We start from the raw sequence: 22205 nt of genomic DNA, 5'->3' as shown, positions 1-22205 counted from the left end.
AGAGCTACCCCTCTCAAAAAACATCAGTCACAATTAATCAGAATTTTAATTGTACTCCTAAACAATAAAATGCTAACTGAAATTTATTAAATATTTTGATGCTTTTTTACATTTTCAATTACAACACAATACCAAGTGTACAGTGCTCACTTTATATTATTTTAATTACAAATATCTGACCTGTAAAAATGACAAACAAAAATTAGTATTTTTCAATTTACCTCATACAGTTACTGTAGTGTGTTCTCTTTATCATGAAAGTGGAACTTCAAAAACTAAACAATGTAAAATTTTAGTGCCTACAAGTCCACTCAGTTCCACTTCTCTTTTAGCATCTGTCTACATTGCAAGGGTTCACGATTCCAGAGGTATTATGGAATAGCTACCCCACATCTTTTGCAGGTGTTCACTATTGCAAAATATAGCGGTTACGCTATTTCGGCATCCCTGTAAACCTTGTTCCACAAGGGATAAGGGATGTTTCAAAAGAGTGTGTTATTTTGAAATTTGGTGCTATGTAGACATGCCAAATTTCAAAATAGCCTCTTTTGAAATAGAATCGAAATAAGATACGCAATTTTCTTATTTTATGCTCAAATCTTATTTCGAGCTTAGGGTGCAGTGTAGACACACCGTTCGTCAGTCACTAAGTTCAAACTAGGGATGCAAATACAGACATTTGAAATAGTCAATGAGGTGGGGATTTAAATATCCCGCACTTAATTAGCATGATCTCGCCGGCACGCTAATTCGAATCACAGCTGATTCAAACCAGGAAGTGTGTGCTGGTATGCATTAGTTCGAACCAAGGAGTTTGGTTCGAACTAATGCATACCAGCGCACACTTCCTGGTTTGAATCAGCTGTGATTCGAACTAGCGTGCCGGTGAGATCATGTTAATTAAGAGCGGGATATTTAAATCCCTGCTTCATTGACTATTTCAAATGCCTGCATTTGCATCCCTAGTTCGAACTAGGGTGCAAGTGTAGACATACTCTAAGAGAAACAAGTTTATTTAAATTTTCAGGAGATAATTCTGCTCAATACTTATTTACTGTGTTACCTGAAAGTGAGAAAAGGTGTTTGCAGGGCACCACCTCAAGGCATTTATGTGCCAGATGTGCTGAACATTCATATGCCCTTTCTGCTTCTGCCACCATTCCAGAGGACATGCTGATGATACTGGTTAAAAAATGTTAGTTAGTTAGTTAATAGTGGGACTCAAATCATTGGGGAGAGTTGTACGTCTCCTGTAAGTTCAACTTTCTTGGTAAAGATATTGTACTACAGTACAGGTTGAACTTCTCTAAACTGGGACTTTCTACTTTGGCAACATCTGTGGTCTGGCACGACCATGGATGTTCCAGGACCAGAGAGTCCCGGTGGAGGACTAGTGGGGCTGGGAACAATGGGGCTGCCTGACAGGGCTAGGAGCCTCGTGCATGGCATCACAGCTGCCTGGTTCAGGCCCAGCCAAAGAGCGTGGGGGGCCCAAGGCAGCACACAGAGCCGCACAGCTCCTGGCCGGGAGCTGGGCAGTGCGGGGCCCTGAATGTGCGGAGCCTGAATGCGCAAGTGCCTTGACCAAAGGCCGAGCCTGCCTGGTGGGACTGGGAAGGGGTGAAGTGGGTGGGGGAGCCATATGGGAAACCAGTAGCCAGGCCAAAGCTGGGGTGGGGGGGGGCAGTGGCAGACGGGTCAGAAATGACCTTACCTGGACTGGCAAAATCCCTCATCCAGGACCATTGAGGTCCCAAAGATGCTGGCCCACGGAGGTCCACACTATACTTGATTTAGGTAAACTGAAAAACACTATTTATTTTGTTTATTACAGTGCAAAAATTTGTGAGTGAGTGCTGTACACCTTGTATTTTATGTTGTAATTGAAATCAATATATTTGAAATTGTAGAAAACATCCAAACATATTTAAATAAACAGAATACTACTATTGTGTAACAGTACTTAACAATGGAGTTGGTGTTTCCAGCCTATTCTTGAGTATGCACACTACATTATAAATGCAGGTCTACAGTTGCTGGACCCGAGTCTCTCTGCTAACACATCCATATTGCACTATGCAAATCTTCTGATTTGGATCTATGGCTTGAGCTGCATCCACACTTCAGAATTGCAGGTCTTGGACCAGAGTTACAGTGGGCCTCACTTTGGACCTATGCCGTGGTCCTGCATGCTTGGTTATCCCAGAGAGAATTACGTTTGGACAGTAGATGGGCTTGGGCTCAAACCTGAATCTGAGCCTGGGTTTACAGTGAAATGTAGACATACCTACTAAAACACGCTAGTTAGGTGATGTCCAGTGAATATACGTTAGCTATTAGTCACTAGGTTTTACAGTTTCTGACTTGTCAGGTTTTCATGACTAGTAGATAATGGATGTTTCTGTTGAGAGCCAGGGTTGTTGGTTTTTTTGTTTGTTTCTTTGTTTTTGGTAAATGGGTATAAATCACTCAGTCCTATTTTTCCATTGTCATAATCTCCCTATCCGCAATCATGAAGAATAATGGTCATAGCTGCTATAGTGGAAAATCTGATTCACTTTTCTCTATCTTTGTTAGGTAATGTTATTCTAATAGTGACTGTTATTGTCCACTATGTTGGAAGGATTATTGTGGTAGCACAGTACATCTCTAAGCTTTAATTTATAACAAACCCATAAAAACATAGCAATTAATTTTAGTCCCTTTGTTTTGCTTTGTTTTTAAAATAAAATATTTCATGCCTCTAAAGTATTTTGTTAATGTTTTATGCCTCATTCACATCTGAAGTTGAACTTTCAGGGAGTATTCCAAGACTCGGTCATAATATTTCTGTAGAAGAATCTGCAGTGTATCTTTCTCTCTTTTTCTTTAAATCAGCCAATTGTTTGCCAAGCGTGTATGTGTTCACTGGACTAAAGTTAGAGGGGTCTTAATTACAATATGTATTTTTACTTATAGTTGAAGACTAAATACATTTCCTGAATAATGGATTTTGTGAAATATTTAGTTGCATTTCTTATTTGATCAATTGTTCAATGTTTTTACTCTTGTCTCCATTTCTTTTTTTCCACCCTAATTTCAGGAGAATTTACCCTCCTGATGATAAGCTGTTACTTGAAAAATATGAGACTTTGTTAGCCATTGCTTTCCAGACGTTCCTTGCTGGAAGAGCAGCTTCACTTCAGCGGGAGTTGAATAACCCTTTGAAAAGAATGAAGGTACTAGTGTGCAGAAGTATTGGCTTTAAAGTTATGTATCTTGGAATTTCCTGACCCAGCATGAAGTTTTCAATCAGGTTTGAATCATCTTTGCTCATGTAATAACAACACTCACAATTTTTCTGTAGTTTTATTGTTGTTCTTTATGTAGCTTATTTGCCAAATCCTTGAGTCTGGCTGAGCTGCACTGGGCACAGAACCCAGTGTGGAGATAGAACAGGCTTTAAGCCTCTTTTCTAGTTTCTTGATCCTAATCCTGACCCATCATCAAACCAAACCCTGGCATAAACTCCCATAGATACAATTCTTCCTGTTGCTAATTGCCTTCTTTCTCCCTCAGTAATGCTTGTAGTCTGCTTAAAGATGCCCACTATAATTGGGTGGGACAAGTATCATAAAGCTAGCTCCACAGCTTGGGTAATTCCTGTCTGATCAGTTACATTGCTAGAGGAAGCCATTTGAAAAATGGATGTATTTGAAATGGGCAAGTTATCGTGATTTGTTAGTCGTTGTTCAGATCTGAACAATTATTATAAACTTAATAGGAATGGCCTTTTCAATAACACATCAACCAGCACTGTAAAAGATGATTGTGTCCAACAATTCACTCAAACTATTAGAAAATTATAAAGGTCAAATTCATCTTGCACTCTTGTAAGTACCATTGACTTCCACTGGAGTTGCATACGTCAGAGGAAAGAATTTAATATAAAGATTTTATTATTTTATCAAAATAGTCTCTAGATGCATGAATATCTACATATGGACACACACAGGCGTTTAGTGATTATTTGAGCAAAAAACCACTTTTAAATCTCAGTTCAAGTGGCCACTTTATCTTTGTAGAAAAGGTAGGCTATGTTTTGAATTGTGATTTTAAACAACATTTTTCATTAATCTTAGACACATCCATTCACATTTTTAGGAGGAAGACATTTTGGATCTTTTGGAGCAATGTGAACTAGATGATGAAAAACTGATGGGAAAATCCCCCAGGCAACGAGGACCCAAGGTGTTTGACCGACTTTTTAAATTAATTTGTGCCAAAGATAATTAGGCAAGGCAGGCAGCAGTGGGTGGGCTGGAAACAAAGTACTTGCACATTGTCTCCCTCCAGCTGAAGAGATGTGGAGGTGAGCTCTCTGTCCCATCTGTGAGGGGCCAAACCATGACTTCAAATGGAATTATAATAGAGGAGCTATGAAAGGAGATTCTTGCAGCAATTTCCTCCCTCAGTGCTCCCTAATATAGGTGTTTTTGGGTTGCAGCAGAGACAAAGATCTGGGCCCAGGAAATTGCCATGTACCCAGTTAAATTCCCAATGCACTCTCAACAGGATATGAAATTATTCTAAGCTGTTTTGAAATGTTGCTATGCATCAAAAACTACTGTTCTACTTTATCCCAGAAATCGTGGTGTTAAAAATGGGGTGTTCTGAGCCTTAATTTATAAAAATCTGTAAAGAACTTTGAGTCGTAGGATGAAAGGCACTCTAGATATTCAAAGTATTAATTATCATTATGATGATGTATGTGTGACCTGGTGCATTGCTAAAAGTGTCATACTACTACAGAAGCTATTTCGTATCCAGAATCAGATTCTATGTGAAAAATGTATTAGTTTCAGTTGTACCTGCTGGTAGTGCACATGATTCATACAAAGCCCATTGCATTAAATTCACCACGTCTTCTCACCTATCAGCAAAGATTAATTACTGTATCATCAAACCTAAATTATTTATTTGCCTACATACTGCAATCCTTCTCACTTATGAAAAGCTTACATTTTAGGTGTTTAATCTCATCTGGATGTGTGTGTGTTAAAGGATAGAAAAGCTTCACAGCATTTTCTGTTCCTCATAATGTTATCTAATGTACAACTCTGGGACTGCACTTCCTTACAAACACTACTGCTAATTATTGACCAGATCTTGTAGTTGAATCTTATACAAGATTGAGTCCATATAGGCAGATCTGTATGCAGGATTGGGACCTAAAAAGGATTGGTGCATACCCAATTGGTATTAAAGGGATTTTCTAACTGGGGATGGATGATTTTAATGCCTCTTAGAAGATGTCTCCCATGCACTGGAAGATTTATTTCTATTGTTGTGGAAAAAAACAGAATGGGTTTAAAGATGGACATATTAGATTTTGCAATTAGGAAACATTTTCTAATAATGAGAAGCACAATTAGGAAATATTTCCTAAAAATTAGAATTACTAAGCAATGGAATAAGTTGTTAAAAAAGTTTGGCCAATCACATTTTCAGACTGGAGAAGGTAACTAATGGTCTATACTGAGACCAATTCTATTCAACTTTACTCAAAACAGTCTGGAGAAAGGGGGAAACAGTGAGGTGGCAAAATTTGCAGATGATACTAAACTGCTCAAGATAGTTGAGACCAAAGCAAACTATGAAGAGCTTCCAAAGGATCTCACCAAACTAGGTGACTGGGCAACACAATGGCAAATGAATTTTAATATTGATAAATGCAAAATAACGCATATGGGGAAACATAATCCCAACTATTTGTACAAAGTGATGGGGACTAAATTAGCTATTGCCACTTGATAGAGTTCTTGTAGTCATTGTGGATAATTCTCTGAAAACATCCACTCTTTGTAGTATTCTGGGAAATAATAAATCTGTTATAACATGTATCCCTGCCATCAGTAAGTAAGCATTAAGTTTACGTCAGTGAAACTTAAAGTGTTTTTTTGCTAAGTATGTTATTAATGTTCCTTTTGGGAAGTGGAGGAATTTACTATACATTTTTTTATATTAGCCCCTGTGTTCTATGCCAGAAAGTTCACAGACCTTAAAAAAACAGAGGAACTACAGTAGTGAAAGTAGCAGTGACAGTAGCATCACCACCTCAGAATGGGAGGAGGAAACTGAGAAGGAAGATCACAATGAGAAAAAAGAGATGAAAGTGTCATTTGAGCTTGAAGAAAACAAGTATCAAGTATTAGAACGAGCCAGTAAGTGAATGATTATAATTCTGATTAATACAATATACATAAAACCGTATAAGATACTCCTGTGCTGCAGAACATAAGTGACTAATTTATTATGCCTGAAAATTGAAAAACTGTACCTCAACACTAGATTACCTGGATTCTCAAGCTAACTTTGGCCATGTCTACACTGCATCCCTCCTGTGCAAAAGCCTATGAAAATGAAGCACAGATTAGCATATTGCCACACTTCATTTCCATAATTAATTAGGGGCTGTTTTTGTGCAAGAGGCTTTTGCGCAAAAAAGGAGCCATCTACACAGCTCCTTTTTGCGCAAAAACATCCGCTTGTGCAAGAGCCGTTCTTCCTCATTTTTTCAGGAAGAACAACTCTTGAGCATGGGGGTGTTTTGCTCAAAAAGGAGCTGTGTCGACAGCTCTTTTTGCACAAAAGCCTCTTGCACAAAAACAGCCCCTAATTAATTATGGAAATGAAGTGTGGCAATATGCTAATCTGTGCTTCATTTTCATAGGCTTTTGCACAAGAGGGAGGCAGTGTCAATGTAGCCTCTGAGTCTTCCTCTTTAAAACTCAATCCAAATTTGATAGAAAAGCAGGATCAAAATAATCTATTCATGACTTGCTGCCAGGTTACTACTTACTAAAGAAAAAGATGAGTGTGACCTACCATTGGATTTGTCGTGTATGGTCTTCGTTGTTGCATTATTTCTGGCAAAGTTGCCAATCAAAATTATTCTTTGTTGTTTTTCTGTTGAACATGATTGTTGAGAAATTAGATTTTTTTTTTAATCTAAGAAAGTGCAGAAGGAAAGATTTTTAGATGGGTTACCCTCCAGATGAATAGCAGCTTGACAATGTAACACTGAAGATTAGAGTATTGACGGGCTTTACTGTATATGATTTACTATTTGTGTTTTGTAGTACACATCTTAGAAAGATTGCGTTGAAAGCAGTCCTCTTTGAAGATATCATTTACTATGTGGTAACATTTGCAAATGGTACTGGTTACAAAACTTGTTTGTAACCATCTTATTTTTATTATGGGCCATAGGAGGCTAAAATGTAGAGGATCAGTGTAGTTCCGTGCAGAAAGCTTAAGTTCCCTACCCACTTCCAAAAAAATCCTGTGCTCACACTAAGGAAGCACTGCAAACCCACACTCCATCTTACTGAACGACAAGATGTATGTACTCTTCCACAGATTTGATACATGGGAAAAGATTTGAATGGCAGAAGACTGATTTGAGTGGAAATGGGTACTTTTTTGTTTTATAACTTCCAACTAGACACATTCCCTAGTCAGTAATGATAGAGGAACATACAGTAAATGGATGGAAAGTAATTATATCCTGCATTGTCTTTGTCTTCAGGCAGATTACAAAGGAAACCTTTAATTAAAAATATAAAAACTCCATCATATTCCACATCATCCACAGGTCCTATAAGGCGTTCAGTAAGCTGTCCCCGTTCAATATCAATCTTCGCTATGCAGTCGCAAACAGCTGAGCAACGTCCCTTTTCAGCCAAACCTGCAGTGCAAATGCCACATCCATCATCAATGAATAGGTCCCATTCTTTAAATCGTAATTCATCTTCAGTCAGGATGTGTCATACTGCTAGTCTGAGCACAGCACACTCTTCAGGGGTAAGTTCATAAAAATATCACAATGTGTTTTATTTATCTAAAAAGTACAGTACTGCTTGGCATAATGCTGCTTCAGTAACATTTTGAATGTCTTATGTGGTAGCACATTACTGTTGTCATCTCATTGTATAAGAGTAGATTTCCTAATGAATTACTAGTTTTCTTGATATTGTGCCAGAAGGCTTGAGGTACTGCAGTAGCTAATGTTTTAATAGAATCTCAAGAGTATTGAACTCCTACACCTTTATGCTTTGTTTAAAGTTAGTCTTTTCTGTGACCCTTTTGTGTTTCCAGTGCATCCATTAGATTGCAGCCCCACAAAACACAATTTATAGGAAAGAATGTCTTAGTCTGCCCACATGATCATGAATCCTGAGCTCCAACCACCCTTCCTGCATTATGTGTAAAAGACTTAAGGCTTTTCTCTTCTCCAGGACTGTCTGTATGAATGATTTGGGAATTATTGATAAACCCACTATAGGGGTTTATCTAAGGATTTTTACACTGATGCTGGTGTTTCAACATCAGTGTAAATCCCTTATGTAGATAAGTTGAATTAGAATAAAGCAGAGCTTGCATTAGTAAGACTTTGCATGTCTCTTGTTGTGGGGAAGATACAGCCTTATACATAGAGAAACCTATCTTTGTGTAAAAACCTAGCTTGACAAGGTAAAGCTAGTTTTGAACTCAGTGGAGCTAGCTGAGATAAAATCTATGATATCTACTCCTGGGATTTACCTCAACCAGCTATATAACATTAAAGACTACAGGATCTTGTCTGTTAGGATTTACATTGAGAGAACTAATTTTAGTTAGCTGCCTTAGTATAAAAATGCACTTTTCTCTCGAAAAGACGACAAAATGTTACCCCATTTTGAAATCTGTCCCTTAGGCTGTGTCCACACTCAGGGTTTTTTTCGAAAAAAGTAGCCTTTTTTTTGAAAAAACTTCACCTGCGTCTAGACTGCAGCCGTGTTCTTTCGAAATTAAATCGAAATAACGCGGCTTTTCTTTCGATGGGGGTAAACCTAATTAAAGAAGAACGCCTTTTTTCGAAAAAGCAGCTTGCTTTTTTGAAAGTTCCGCTTGCAGTCTAGACACTCTTTCGCGAAAGAGGCTTTTTCGAAAGTATCTTTCGAAAAAGCCTCTTTCGAAAGAGGCTTGCAGTCTAGACATAGCCTAAGAGTCTGTCATAGTATGCCATTGAAAATTAGCTACTGTATTTCAAATGGAATGTCAAATTTATAGCATATTTTGCTCTGTCAAACAAATTTACTTTCAAGCTTCAATTACATTGCATTAGACTAGTACTAGTTAATAATTATATATGTTAATGTACATATGCAGTGTGTATGTGTATTATGTATGTATAATGTGCACATTCTTTTTAAATATTTATTCTGGAAATAAATATTTTCATTATGGAACTATTTTTCACATGAAAGATAACATGTGAAATCACTAATTGTACTAAATATGTGAAATCACTAACTGTACTAAATTAATTCCATATCAAATTTTGATTGAGTCTTTGCTTCAACAGAGAACAAAAGAACAAGAAGAAGCATTGACAAGAGACACACTGCTAATTTTCAATGAGATGAGGATCAAGTTTCCAGGAAAAACAGATGAAGAGGCAGAATTAATAATAGAAAATGTAAGTATTTATTAGTCAGTCGCGGCTTCTTGCGCAAGTAATATGCAAATGAGGCTAAGCATGGAATATCGCTGAGCCTCATTTGCATACCTAATTAGCCACCATTTTTTCCAGAAGAGGCTCTTGCACAAGAAGGAGCGTCTACACTGCCCCTTCTTGCGCAAGAAAAACTCTTGCCCAATGCTATTCCTCCTCTCAAGTAACAGGTGTAAAATAAATAATCCAAAAGCTCAGAGTTCTACATTCTACCTGATCTTACAAGAACAATTCTGAAATCATTCTTAGGACTTTATAAAGTGTGGCCAACATTGATAAGTAGGAAGATTGAATAACTTAAGTTTATAATTAGGGAGGCTTGTCCTGTTAAAGTTCAAACTTAAGTTACAAAAAAGAATGTTACAATAAATTAAGTTACGTTTCATAGAATGTGAATACAGATTGTGACAGGTTTAAATTATCCCTGAATAGGCATGCTAAAGAACTCAGAAAGGCATGCAGTAAGGTGAAGTGGAAGCCTGAGTACAAGTGCCAGGAATATCATTTACATTCCTCCTTGGCTACATCTAGATTGCATCCCTTTTCCGAAAAAGGGATGCAAATTAGACATATCGCAATTGCTAATGAAGCAGGGATTTAAATCTCCCCCGCTTCATTAGCATAAAAGTGGCTGCTGCTTTTTTTTTCGGCACGGAGCTTTGCTGGAAAAAAGCGCCAGTCTAAATGTGGACCTTTCGGAAAATAAAGTCTTTTCCGAAAGATCCCTTATCCCTCTTAAAATAAGGGATCTTTCGGAAAAGGCTTTATTTTCCGAAAGGTCCACATCTAGACTGGCGCTTTTTTCCAGCAAAGCTCCGTGCTGAAAAAAAAAAGCAGCAGCCACTTTTATGCTAATGAAGCGGGGGAGATTTAAATCCCCGCTTCATTAGCAATTGCGATACGTCTAATTTGCATCCCTTTTTCGGAAAAGGGATGCAATCTAGATGTAGCCCTTCAGTTTACCAGCTTGACTTTTCCTTTTATCCAACATTCTTCTGAGCCTTAGGGGTTGTCTTGAAACAAAGAATATGAAAGGAGTTAGTATTAGTCTCTTATTCCTCTGTGTTTGATGCTACATGGTAAAGGGGAATCTTAAAAGAAAATATTAAATATGGAGAGATGCTGGGAAAGATTAAGGGCAGATTGGAAAAATACTGAATTTTTTAAAGAGCAAAGAAAAAAATCAGTTTAAGAAAGAAATAGCGAAGCTGTGTTATGCTCTGTCTGGCAGAGATGTAACATATACATGTTGATATGTCTCAGATTAAACCCAATATATCCTTATTCAGTCAGGATTCTGCTTGCAGAGGCTCTGAGCAGCTTTCATTGTTACTGTAGGAGCTGCATAGGTAAAAATGTATGCAAAACTCTTCTGACTCACTGTCCATTTGGAAGTGTCCACTGCCTTCTGGGCCATACACACCCTCAAAGACCATTGATACAGGCTTCCTATACTAATCCAGCCTCTTAGGGCAAAGATTCTTCAAACTTACATATCAGAGATAGTTGAGACTTTAAAAACTTTTCTGGTGGCAATTTTTAAAGTTGCCAGTTTTCCTTCTGAAAAACAAAACCTTTCCAAATTTTGGAATTTTGAACAGAATATAAATTGTTTTAAGATGCTTTACTAGCTATAGCTTTAGGACTTAATTTCTGCATGTGATCCAAAAGCACTGACATGCCACAAACCTTGGTCAGTTTGTGGGCCATCTGAAAAAACAAAATTCCCTGCTGTGTGGGGCCTCACCTAATTCTTGATCACTGAAAACTGCAAGGCCTGTTAAAGGCACTCCTCATCATCTCCCTCATTTGTGAGCTCCTCTTGCTCCTAGTTGCTATTTGTGAGTATGCAAATACTCAGTTTGATGGGCTTCTCTCTTCTTAGGTAAGTGATGGGAGGAGGCGGAGAGCCTGAGCTACACTGTTGCTTTAAACCACCTTTATTGACTGCATACAGGGAATAATCTGCCTTCTACATTAAGTGAATCCCTAAAACATGATTGCTGCATGCCTGGTGTCTAATACATCAGCCAATTTCCCAGGAGTAAAGTCAGATTCTGCCCAGTGTAAGTGGCAATCCCATGTAAAATTTAGTAATTTAGAACCCTGAGTCCCATTGAAAGTCAATGGGATTTAGGCTCCTAAGTGACTTAAGTACTTTTGAAATGGGGGCTCAGGCTCCTAAATTTTTCAAAATTTTACCTGTAAATGCCAAAAATCAGCATTTTAAATAGTCATCTAACAAAGGCAATGTATTTCCTTACACATAAATGGGTGTATTTTCCATGTTTGTATAGCCAAGGAGGTCCTATTGCATACGTGAGACATCAGCCTCTTCGGATTAGTGCATGGGAACAGCCTACCTATCTTAACACAGAAGTTTCTGATACATCTCTGCAGCCCTCACTTAGGGTACGTCTAGACTACGTGCCTCTGGCGACAGAGGTATATAGATTAGGCTACCAAGCATAGGAAAATGAAGTGGTGATTTAAATAATTGCCGCTTCATTTATTTTCCTATGCCTGGTACCCTAATCTACATGCCTCTGTCGCCAAAGGCATGTAGTCTAGACGTACCCTTATAGTCAGAAGAGCTGTTTTACTAAACAGAGTTGCTCCAAAGTGTCACAGAGAGGCTATATTCTTATTCAATCTTTCATGGTTTGGTTGGAATGGTATTTATAATTTTACTAATAGAAGCAAAGTTTGAAATTTTAACAGCAGTTTTAATCAAGTCTTCTAGGATTTTTCCTATCTGTTTTTCAAAAATATGCCATGCCACTAGTGGGAATATGCAGTAATAAAGCATGTGTTATTGCTTGAGAAAAAATTAGTGCTGGCCAGAAAACTGAACTTTGTTTCCACATTGAATGCTGCCATGTAGGTCCAGCATCTTATCTACTCCTAAGTTTCCACTGAACAGCTGATTGAGCCAATGCTAATCTGGTCCTTTTGGTGCCAGAGAAGCACACAAGCTGTTTTTCTACTCCTCTCCCTTCCCCATCTATGCACTGCCCGGTACAACAGATCAGATCTGATTATACAATATGGCCTTGGGCCTTTAGTTTTCCCTTCTAGTGGCATGCTGCTTATCTCTACCACCTCCTCCCTCACATTTGCATAAGTGGGTCATAGGCTTGGTCCTACCCCAAACATTCACATACAGGACGCATTTGGCCTGATCCTATTGGATCAGACTCCCTCTTCATCCCTTGAGGGTGCTTCTGCTCATGCTGGGGTCTGTGCTATCTTGTGGTTTCCCCTTTTGGGACTGCTTACAACCAGGGCAGCTCTCAGTTTGCTGCCAACATCCTGGTTCCTAGCCCTGTATTTGCCCTCTTCAATCTAGATTTCCAGGACTTCTTAGGAAGTGAAGATAGCTATGGGGAAAGCCCAGTGAAGAAAAATCAGGGAAGGTTTATGTCTACACTCACAGCTTCTTGCATGAGATATATGCAAATGAGGCTAAGCATGGAATAGTGCCAAGCCTCATTTGCATATCTAATGAGCCACCATTTTTGAAGAGGCTCTTGCGCCAGAAGGAGCGGTCTACATTGCCCCTTCTCTCGGAAGAAAATCCCTCTTGCACAATGCGGTTATTCCTGAAAATAATTGGCATAACCACATTGCGCAAGAGGGTTTTTCTTGTGCGAGAAGGGGCAGTATAGATTGCTCCATCTGGTGCAAAAGCCTCTTCTGCAAAAGTGGTAGCTTATTAGGTATGCAAATGAGGCAGTGATATTCCACACAACCTCATTTGCATATTTCTCACACAAGAAGCCGGGAGTGTAGACATAGCCTGAGTGCATTGATCTTTGCCTGGGGTTTATTACCCTCCCCTAACTTGATGGAATAGAGTAGGCCCTCAGTCTCAGGAAAGTCACTGCTTGGGGGAACTAATCTTGCAGTCACATTGGTAGTGTTACCCTGGAGCTTAATCTGTAGTGGAATTGTGGGGTAGAAATTGACTACGCCCGGGCCATGCATTGCCCGGCTTGCTCGGCCCCACTGCTTTGCAGTGATGGGTTTGATCAGAGAGATCCCCTTGCTCGGCCCCACTGAGTTGCAGTGATGGGTTTGATCAGAGAGATCCCCTTAAGACTGTTACTTGATGTGCGGAATTACCCCTGAGCCCGCTTAGCTGCTCTGTGGAGCACCACCCTTTCCTACTGAGCCAGACCCTCCACTGATAGAGTAGTTGGTCACAGCCCTGAGAGCACCACCGACATGGCGATTAGCTCAGCTCTGGGAAGGTTCAGTTAAAGGGATGTGACAGAGCCTGCAGGTGCACTGCCCCAGTGGGACCAGAACCTTAGATAAATCTATCTTATTCTGTATAAAAGAGTTATACAGAATGAGCTCATAAATTGTTCATCCCCCTTCATCACAGAGATATGCATAACTGTTGTGTCCCTTCCCCCCCAATAATTATTTACAGTGAGTTAAAAACAAGTGACTTTATTAAGTACTAAAAGACTGACCCAGAGTTGCCCATGTCCTTCAGGGCAGGTAGTGTGTGGAGGGTGCAGAAATCAGGGCCGGGCCTTGGAGTGAGGAAGGGGTAAGAGCAGGGGCTTGAGGAGGGGTGCATGTAGAGAGACTCTCTTCCCCCCACCCCAGGCCTTGTGTTTCCCCCCAGCTGCCAGGGGACCTCCGTCTCTCCACTCACATCCCAAGGACTAGGAGGGGGAAAAAGGCCTTAAGGTAGGGGAAGCTACTTACCCAGTCTGGCATCAGGCAAGATGGCAGGCTGCAGCCTGGCTGGCTACACTCTTGATGGTGTAATGGCAGTGTAACTCTCCCCTGCAATCACTACCCTCAGTATCATGCCACCCCCCCTCCCTCTATTTCCATGTTATGGAAAATGCCCCCCCTCTGTTTTCCATAACATGGAAATAGTCTCATTACCTGCACTTTCCATTTTTCTGGCACAACCAAACCTGACCTTGCTTTAAGTTAGTATAAGAGGAAGTGGCATACCAAATTTGGTAGTCATACTTTTTTAGAAGTTCCTGAACAAAGACTCAAACGTGGATGGACAGACATACGTTTCTAAAATATATAGATAAAATAGTAGGATTTATGTTTGCAGGCAATAGGAACTAGATAAACATTAAACAAAATAAAACAAAACATGCCTACTAAGAATTTGTTACAAGTCATAATTTCTCAGCTTAGTTATTTCAGGTAGAGTCCTTCTTAGGCCAGAGATATCCATTCTGACCTGGGTCCAGCAGTTCTCCTCCACACTTCATTATAGTCCTCTTGTTTCCAGGTGTTTTCATGTAACCCTTAAGATGGGGAAGCAGTCTAACACCAGCTGAAGATCATCTTTGTTTATTTCCCTTGCCTTATATGGCATTTTCCTAGTACAAAAATCAAGATAGATTCCAGCATCACATGACATGAACACATCAGCAGAAAGACAGTTCTCCCCCATGCAATGATCTCTTGTTAATGGGCTATTAGCTGTGTATCTGGCTTCATTGTTGTTTCTGATATGTTTATGGTAGAAAAAAGCCTATTGAAGCTACAAATATTGATTGTCAATGCAGTCAAGTAAAATATACACATTCAGTGAATTACAAAGTTTACAGCGATATGTTACATGGAATATAGTTTCCCTAAAGTATATTTGAGTTATACAAGCATATTTCCATAATACGCACCATCACACCCTTTATTCCCTAGATTTCATTGCATGGGGTTCTCTCTTGTGGTACTGGGCTGCTATATGCCCAAACTCCCCACAGTCATAACATTGATCTCATATCCCAGAGTTTGCCCTGTCTTGGGTTTTCTGACACTCCTCCAGGCCTCCGTGTCCTTTCAGGGCCTCAGTCTGCCCCTTGGTGCCCATTCTTCCAGCTGTGGCTTTCCTGGAGTTCTCAACGAGCCAGGGCCTTCAGGTCAGAGCTAGCTTCCTATAAGAAACATTTCACAAGTTGCCCATTGTCTCTCTGAGACTATGTCTACACTGGCAGGCAGTTGTGCCAGAAGTATGCAAATGCGGCTAAGCATGGAATATTGCCAAGCCTCATTTGCCTATCTAATGAGCTGCCATTTTTGCAGAAGAGGCTTACGCTAGAAGGAGCGGTCTACACTGCCCCTCCTTGCGCAAGAGGGCTTTTCTTGCACAATGCCGTTATTCCTGAAAATAGTCAGCATAACAGCATTGTGCAAGAAGGTTTTTCTTGCACAAGAAGGGGCAGTATAGATCGCTCCTTCTAGCACAAGAGCCTCTTCTACAAAAATGGCGGCTCAGGTATGCAAATGAGGCTCAGCAGTATTCCATGCTTAGCCTCATTTGCATACTTCTGACAACAACCCTCCAGTGTACACATAGCCTATGAGTATAATCAGTTTGTAATGAGTTGGAGGGGTCATTTTGGCCTATCCAGGCTCTAAGGCCTCAGGGAGTCCCCTCATCAGCACCAGTAGCTCCGTGCATAACCATTTGAGGGTTATGCAACCACCATGTCTAGTTTTTGCTCTACTACCATTCATGGAACCTCTGGGCTCACAAAGCCATTATCATCGACCCATCCTTGATTACCTATCTGGCAATCTCACTCTTAACTCCACACATGGCAGGATGGCCAGTGTCAATACTGAGTCTATGCTTTTCTTGGCAAATCCTTGCCCCTGCTCTTGGGGTGTCCCTCCCATAAGGCTGGGGAGGGGCTTTTAGAAGGTGGGCGGGCTTTGCCCGCCCACCATCCCATGATTTCAAATAGGCCCACCATCTCATGTTTTCAAATAGACCGCCCACCATCCCATGTTTTCAAATAGACCCTGCTCTTGGGGTGTGTGACAGGGCAGCCCCACCCCGCACTCAAGCCCAGGGAAACCACCTGCTGCCGGGGGCGGAGAGGGCCCCACCCACACAGCCCTACTGGGCATGCTCCAAGGGGAGCATAGGTATAAAAGGCTTCTGGCCTGCTCAGAAGGGGCAGACTATGGCTAGAGGTGGGGAAGTACCCAACTGCTTAGGAGGGAGTCAACGGCATGGCTGAACGTGCTGCTGCTAGGCCTGACCCCAACAAAGGAGCCGCCGGCTGACACCCCAGGACCCAGGCACCAAGCCGGACACCGCCAACCCCGATGCTGACGGGAGAAGTGCTGTTACAGCCACCCGACCAACGTCAACAGCTGGGACCGCAGCCGGCCGGGGGTAGGAAGCAACCCAGGGCAGGGAGCTGGAAAAGCCTGAGGGCTCGGTGTGTTGCGGGGAGGAGCCCCGCCGAGCCAGTGGTGGGAGCCACCCACCACTGACAGGGCCCTGGGTCGGGGCCTGGTGGAGAGGGAGGGCCTGGGCCCCCCACCCCTCCTACCCAGAACCCCGGCGAGTGGGAAGCTCAGCCAGAGGACTAGGCTGCAGAGCTGTCATCTGGAGGACTAGGCCAGGAGGCCGTATTTCCCCTAAGAGGGGCATTGTACTTTAAGGGCTGGCCCAGGCGGGCTGAACTAGGCCTCGGATGGGGTTGGCAACTCCAAGTCAGGGGGGAGCCCCCTGATGGTGTCCGAAACCCTGCTAGCAGCCAAGAAGGTAGTAAGAATGACCTAGGAAAGGGGGTCTGAGCCCCAGGCCCTCTCCATATTTGCACATTTCTTACCCTCTTTTTCTCCCTCTCCTGGGTAGGGTTATCCTTGGGCTTTCACTCTCAGTACAGGGTCTTCCAACTCACCAGCCTTTCACACCTCCAAACTCTAGTCCATCTGGAGTGTGTGTGTGGGTGGGTGTTATTAGATTCATGACAGGGTCTTAATAGGCTACAGGTGCTTCAATTGGCCTATGGTAACCTTCCCTAGTCTACAGGGAACCACACCTTAATTAGCCTGCTGTATCACATTATGTTCCTGCCAGGGACCTAATTGGCTACAGGTGGTTCAGTTAGCCTGTAGTAGCCTTCCTTAGTCTACAGGGAACAGTACCTTAATTAGCCTAGAGTTTACATCGCTCTCCCCTGTTTCCTGGTCCTAGTATATCACAATATGCTGAAAACACTTGATTTGGGAACACTGAAAGGTGTCATGTTGATTAGGTAAAACATTTTGTAATATCAGAGCATTATATATAATGCAATAATCATAAATAGAATATTAAAATCCATTATTTTAATATCGTGGAAACAAAACAGTTTACCTTATTCAAAGAAAGATTTGACATTGTCAAAATGAAACAAGAAACAAGAAATTCTAAATGATTTGTTTTGACTTTTTCCTATTGAGAATTTTGTCAACATGTTCCAATGAAACATGTAGGTGTGAATTAAAATGCAGTTTCTGATGGAAAACTATTCCATCTAACATTTCTACAAGTTCTAATAAATCTAGTAAGGTAATATAGTAATATTTCAACTACATTTTTTACTTGTTACAATGTAACGTATAAATTGTTATAGTTGAGGCCTTTTCATCACGCGTCCTTTTTCAGGATTTTGCAATTCTCTGAAAGATTGTGCTCTTAGTTTATATGTTTGTTCCCTTACCAAAAGGGGGATCCTTGTTGTTTGGGGTAGATGGTGTGTGTGTGTGTGTGTGTGTCTGTGTGTACATTTGCTTAATACCCTGCAGTTATTTCTGAGTTACAAAGTATGGGGAAAGGCTGTGTTTCACATTTTTATTATTTATGCTACTTTTATGTGTAGTTCTGTGGTGCTCACCCCCAAAGTATTTGGGAAGGGTGACAAATTGGAGATTGAGTGCCACACATACAGTCATTCCATGACAAAGTATTTTCAAGATACAATCATGCATTATGTTATGTCTCTGCCTGGCCAGATAGAAAAATTATTATTCAGCCACATTTGTAAGTAAAATAATAGGCAACTGGTGCCTGCAGAGGAGGGGGTGCAGTAAGAGCCACCAAGAAGAACGGGGATGGAGTATGAGGAGGCATCTCATTTAGCAAATAAAATTTTGGCAAGAGCACGGAGGAGGGGGTGTACCTCCTGAGTTGTACCATGAGTCACTTATGGCAGTGGGTTTGCACGGGCGGGGAAAAGACACTTTCTTTTCTGATGGGAAGGGGGTTTGGAATGTAATGAAAAATTACCCAGAGCAGATCAAAAGAAGCAGGTGACCTTAACAGGAAGGAGTCTCTAAATGGATTCACAGGGAGGAACTGAGGGCAAGAGAGCCATTTAGCACCACATTAAGATAGGGTGGTCAAGGAGGAGAATGGCCCTGACTGAGCTCAGATGATCCCCCAAAGCCTTCTGAAGGAAGGGTGAGCTAGTGAAGGGCTCTTTATTGTTTTGTGTGATCTGTACCTTTCTGTGCTTTACATGATTAAATAGAAAAAAGCATAAAGACAGAGAGAGTACTGGGTAGGGGGAACCACAAACTATTTCACAACTATCTTGTGCCCCAAGTGAGTTAAACTAAACTAGAAGCAATATACCTTTTGGGTGGAGTCCTGAGAGAGGGGTGCATGCACAGGGTTAGCACTGCACCAAGAGATGCTGGGCAGTTAGACAGGCAGATCTGACATTTGGAACAGGTGCCACATAGGTGATCTGTGCCTTGAAAATCTGGCTAAGGAGCCTGTGATTGGGAGAGTGGCTGGACTCCATTCAGGCTCCTGGAGTTTGAAACACCTCAAGGTTCCAGAACACAGAGGTTTTTATTCCCTCCACAGTAATTCTGTTGCCTGGCCAGAAAGGCTAAGATCTGTGACAGGCACAATTTTAAAACTGACAATTATGAAGGCAAGAGTGAGTTTCCTTTCTGCTCTCTCCCATCAATTCCTGGTAGATTTAATTCACTCATTTAATAAGACTCATATTTCCAGTTACCATCTAACCCATTTCACCATTTAGAAGAAGGCTGTCAGAAATAGATGAGAGCATGTCCTAGAGGTGGTAAGACTGGCTCAGCCTATTTGTGGTCAGTAAAAACGTCCAAGCTGCATTCGTTGTATTCAGAATAACCCAGGTGGTTTTGTTTTAAAATCTCGAAATGAGGAATGTGCACTTTGCTAATTTGGAAAAACAGAAAACTACAAGTTTTTAGCTACAAACAGCTTAATGCACATGCTGTGTACATTTTGCCATATTCCATATAACAATATTCACACTCAAGAAGTGCAGTTTCTCATTCATGACTATGGATGTATTTCAAGAACTACATGGGCAAGAAATGCAGTTGCATTTATTTCTTGTTGATACTTGTATAAACACTGGATTGAAGTTTTGCCTCGTTAGGAACTGAGGCATAACTTGAATAATTCACTGAGGTTTCTCCCTCTGGGCTATTTCTGACTTATACTTTAAAGTAATATGCTTCCTCAACATTTTCTTCGAAATGTACTCCATCTACTGGCATGTTCTGATATAACATTAAGCATGACAATGTACTTTCCTATTGCAAAATCCTTTTGCATAGTCACTTAGCAAACTCTGATGGAAAAATAAGAATATTAAGATTGAAAGATCAGATAACAAAGTAATGGCATGTTAATATCAGAAGGGTAGCCGTGTTAGTCTGAATCTTCAAAAGCGGTGAGGAGTCCTGTGGCACCTTATAGACTAACTGTTAATAGGTATGTTAACAGGTACTTATCTGGAATATAGCCAAAAGGGTAGAATAGCAAGAAATTAAAAAGATAAGTTAACAGTACTTTAATATTTGGATGTAACTAAAGGAAAAATAAAAAATTTTATGATTATTAGGAAGGATGTTTTAAGTTATATCTAATGACATATATGAAGCGCAAAACTTCGTATTTACTAGAATAAACAGTGCTTATATAATGTTGAACTGTGTGCCCACCTCCATGCTTTTGTTGCACTGCTATATTGGCATGATTAGGTAGAACAGGATCTGGCTCAAAGTCATTACCCTTTTTCCTAAATTTGTAGACATTCTTCCATTTCTTATAGAGAATTAATTATTTTTTTGCAGAAAATGTTGGATTTGTTTGTAAAATTAAGTATTTTATCAATGTAATATTTTTACTGGAAATGTCAGAGTCCACTCTGTATACATGTTTGTTTCTATCTTCTGTTTTTAAACTAATACAGATAATGGATAATTGGAAATTCCATAAAACAAACGTGGCTTCATATTGGCTGATAAAACTGGACTCTGTAAAGCAACGGAAGGTAAGTGGTGCACATTTCAACCTTTGAAAATAATATTAGGTATTGAACGTGCGCTTAGAAGTGACTGCCATGGAAAAGTGTGAGATGTCAGAATATGGGTACACTGTGTGTTCTTATGTCAGTAACACCACTGAATATAGGGGTTAATTCCGTTGGAGTTAATGGTGTGAGTTCATATTTTATACCAGTGTAACTAATGTCAAAATCTGGCCATTTGATAAGATTTTAAAAAAACAGGTGTTTAAAGTTAGGTAATTGTCCATTAGGAGTTGGATATGCACCATTCTTGAGAATAAGTTTATTCATATAGGAGACTTCCTATGGATTGAGGTGATTAATTCTGAGTACTCATTTTTTTAGCATCTCAGTGTAGAATTTAATGTACTTTGTCAAGTGTTATTTAGAGAATACCTCATATAGCTCAGGTTGGTTGCAAGTCTCTACATGATGGTAGAGAGGTCTTGCAGCTGCAGGATCAATAATGTGTACTAGCGGAAAAATTATTAGAACAGTAAGTAGTGAGCAATTGTCACTTCTAGTAAAAAGAAGTATGTGAAGCAAACTTCTTCTCCCACCCACCAAAAGAAAAGAAGTAAATATAGCTCTCAATCAGAGTTGTCAAGTCTGATTTTGGTCCTTTGAGTGTAGTACTCTGCAGGATGCTGTCAAGAAGTGAATTGCTTGGACCCCCTCCAATCAAGATTTCACCACCTACATGGGCAGCTCCCTGGAAGGTGAATTTGGAAGAACGTGAGGAGACTTTGCTTCACTCTGGACTTGTGCCCACAATGCTACACGACAGCTGGAGAAGCATCTTAGCTAGACATAGAGAGGAATGCCAGGAGCTGGGAGTCCTAGTGCTACAGGTAAAGAACAGGGAATTCTGAAAGCCAGAACTATTCTTGAGAGGACCCTGAAGGATTTCATCCAGTGCCAGACCATAGAAAACCTGAAACATAAGCCAGGACAAGGTGTTTGAGGTGATGTGCAAATGGGATGCCAGCAGCCACTTCCTCCCCAGGGGCACTCTCACCCATTTTGCCAAGTGGAAGTTCATCTACTGTGCTTGGCTCAACTGCATCTCACTGTATGGAGTTGTGCACCACAGGAATCAGGACAGATGCAAGAAGTGTGGCTATTCTAACAAGCTACCCCATGTCTTGTGTAGCAGGAAGCCCCTCCCCAGAGCCTGGCAGCTGAAACACAATGCCATCCAAGATTGCCTGGTGAGAGCCATCCTGCCACATGTGGGGCTCTGTGAACTCTGCCATCCCCAGGAAGGACAGCCAGCTGTGGCCAGACATCACCATCACCAGTGAGGACTAGAAGAAGATCTTCATAGTGGACATTAGAGCTCTTCGACAATACCTGAACTCGAAAGCTGGAGGACTATGCCCCTCTGGCCAGTACATTGAGAGCAAGGGGGTTACAAAGTCCAAACTCATGTGCTGATCATTGGAGCCCTGGGCACTTAGGATATCAGCAATGAGCAAGTGTTAGAATGCAGAATCTGTCAACGCTACACTCGGATGAAGTGGCAACTCATGGTGTGTGATGCC

General features: G+C 40.9%; 1 protein-coding gene and 1 long non-coding RNA gene across 10 annotated transcripts in view; one reads left to right on the top strand and one right to left on the bottom strand.

Moving 5' to 3' along the window:
• The window catches only part of TTLL7 (tubulin tyrosine ligase like 7), a 144708-nt gene that overhangs the window by 97873 nt on the left and 24630 nt on the right, over nucleotides 1–22205 (top strand). For 7 of the 9 annotated variants that reach the window (XM_025183191.3, XM_025183194.3, XM_025183192.3 and 4 more), the window contains 6 exons: nucleotides 3083–3218; nucleotides 4144–4230; nucleotides 6008–6203; nucleotides 7571–7845; nucleotides 9389–9502; nucleotides 20566–20646. In XM_025183191.3, the coding sequence (XP_025038976.3) occupies nucleotides 3083–3218; nucleotides 4144–4230; nucleotides 6008–6203; nucleotides 7571–7845; nucleotides 9389–9502; nucleotides 20566–20646 (889 nt within the window). The remainder of the gene's footprint in view (nucleotides 1–3082; nucleotides 3219–4143; nucleotides 4231–6007; nucleotides 6204–7570; nucleotides 7846–9388; nucleotides 9503–20565; nucleotides 20647–22205) is intronic. The other 2 variants (XM_006120299.5, XM_025183193.3) reach the window with 2 other exon arrangements.
• LOC142830572 (uncharacterized) lies at nucleotides 14768–17804 on the bottom strand. The gene is made up of 3 exons (XR_012905939.2): nucleotides 17155–17804; nucleotides 15208–15462; nucleotides 14768–14904 (listed from the first exon to the last, which is right to left on the bottom strand). It is a non-coding gene; the product is annotated as an uncharacterized LOC142830572 (long non-coding RNA).

Source organism: Pelodiscus sinensis, chromosome 9 (genome assembly GCF_052426305.1).
Source record: "Pelodiscus sinensis isolate ZL-2025 chromosome 9, ASM5242630v1, whole genome shotgun sequence".
In the NCBI taxonomy this organism is placed as follows: Eukaryota; Metazoa; Chordata; order Testudines; family Trionychidae; genus Pelodiscus; species Pelodiscus sinensis.
This window is presented reverse-complemented; position numbering and strand designations above follow the sequence as displayed.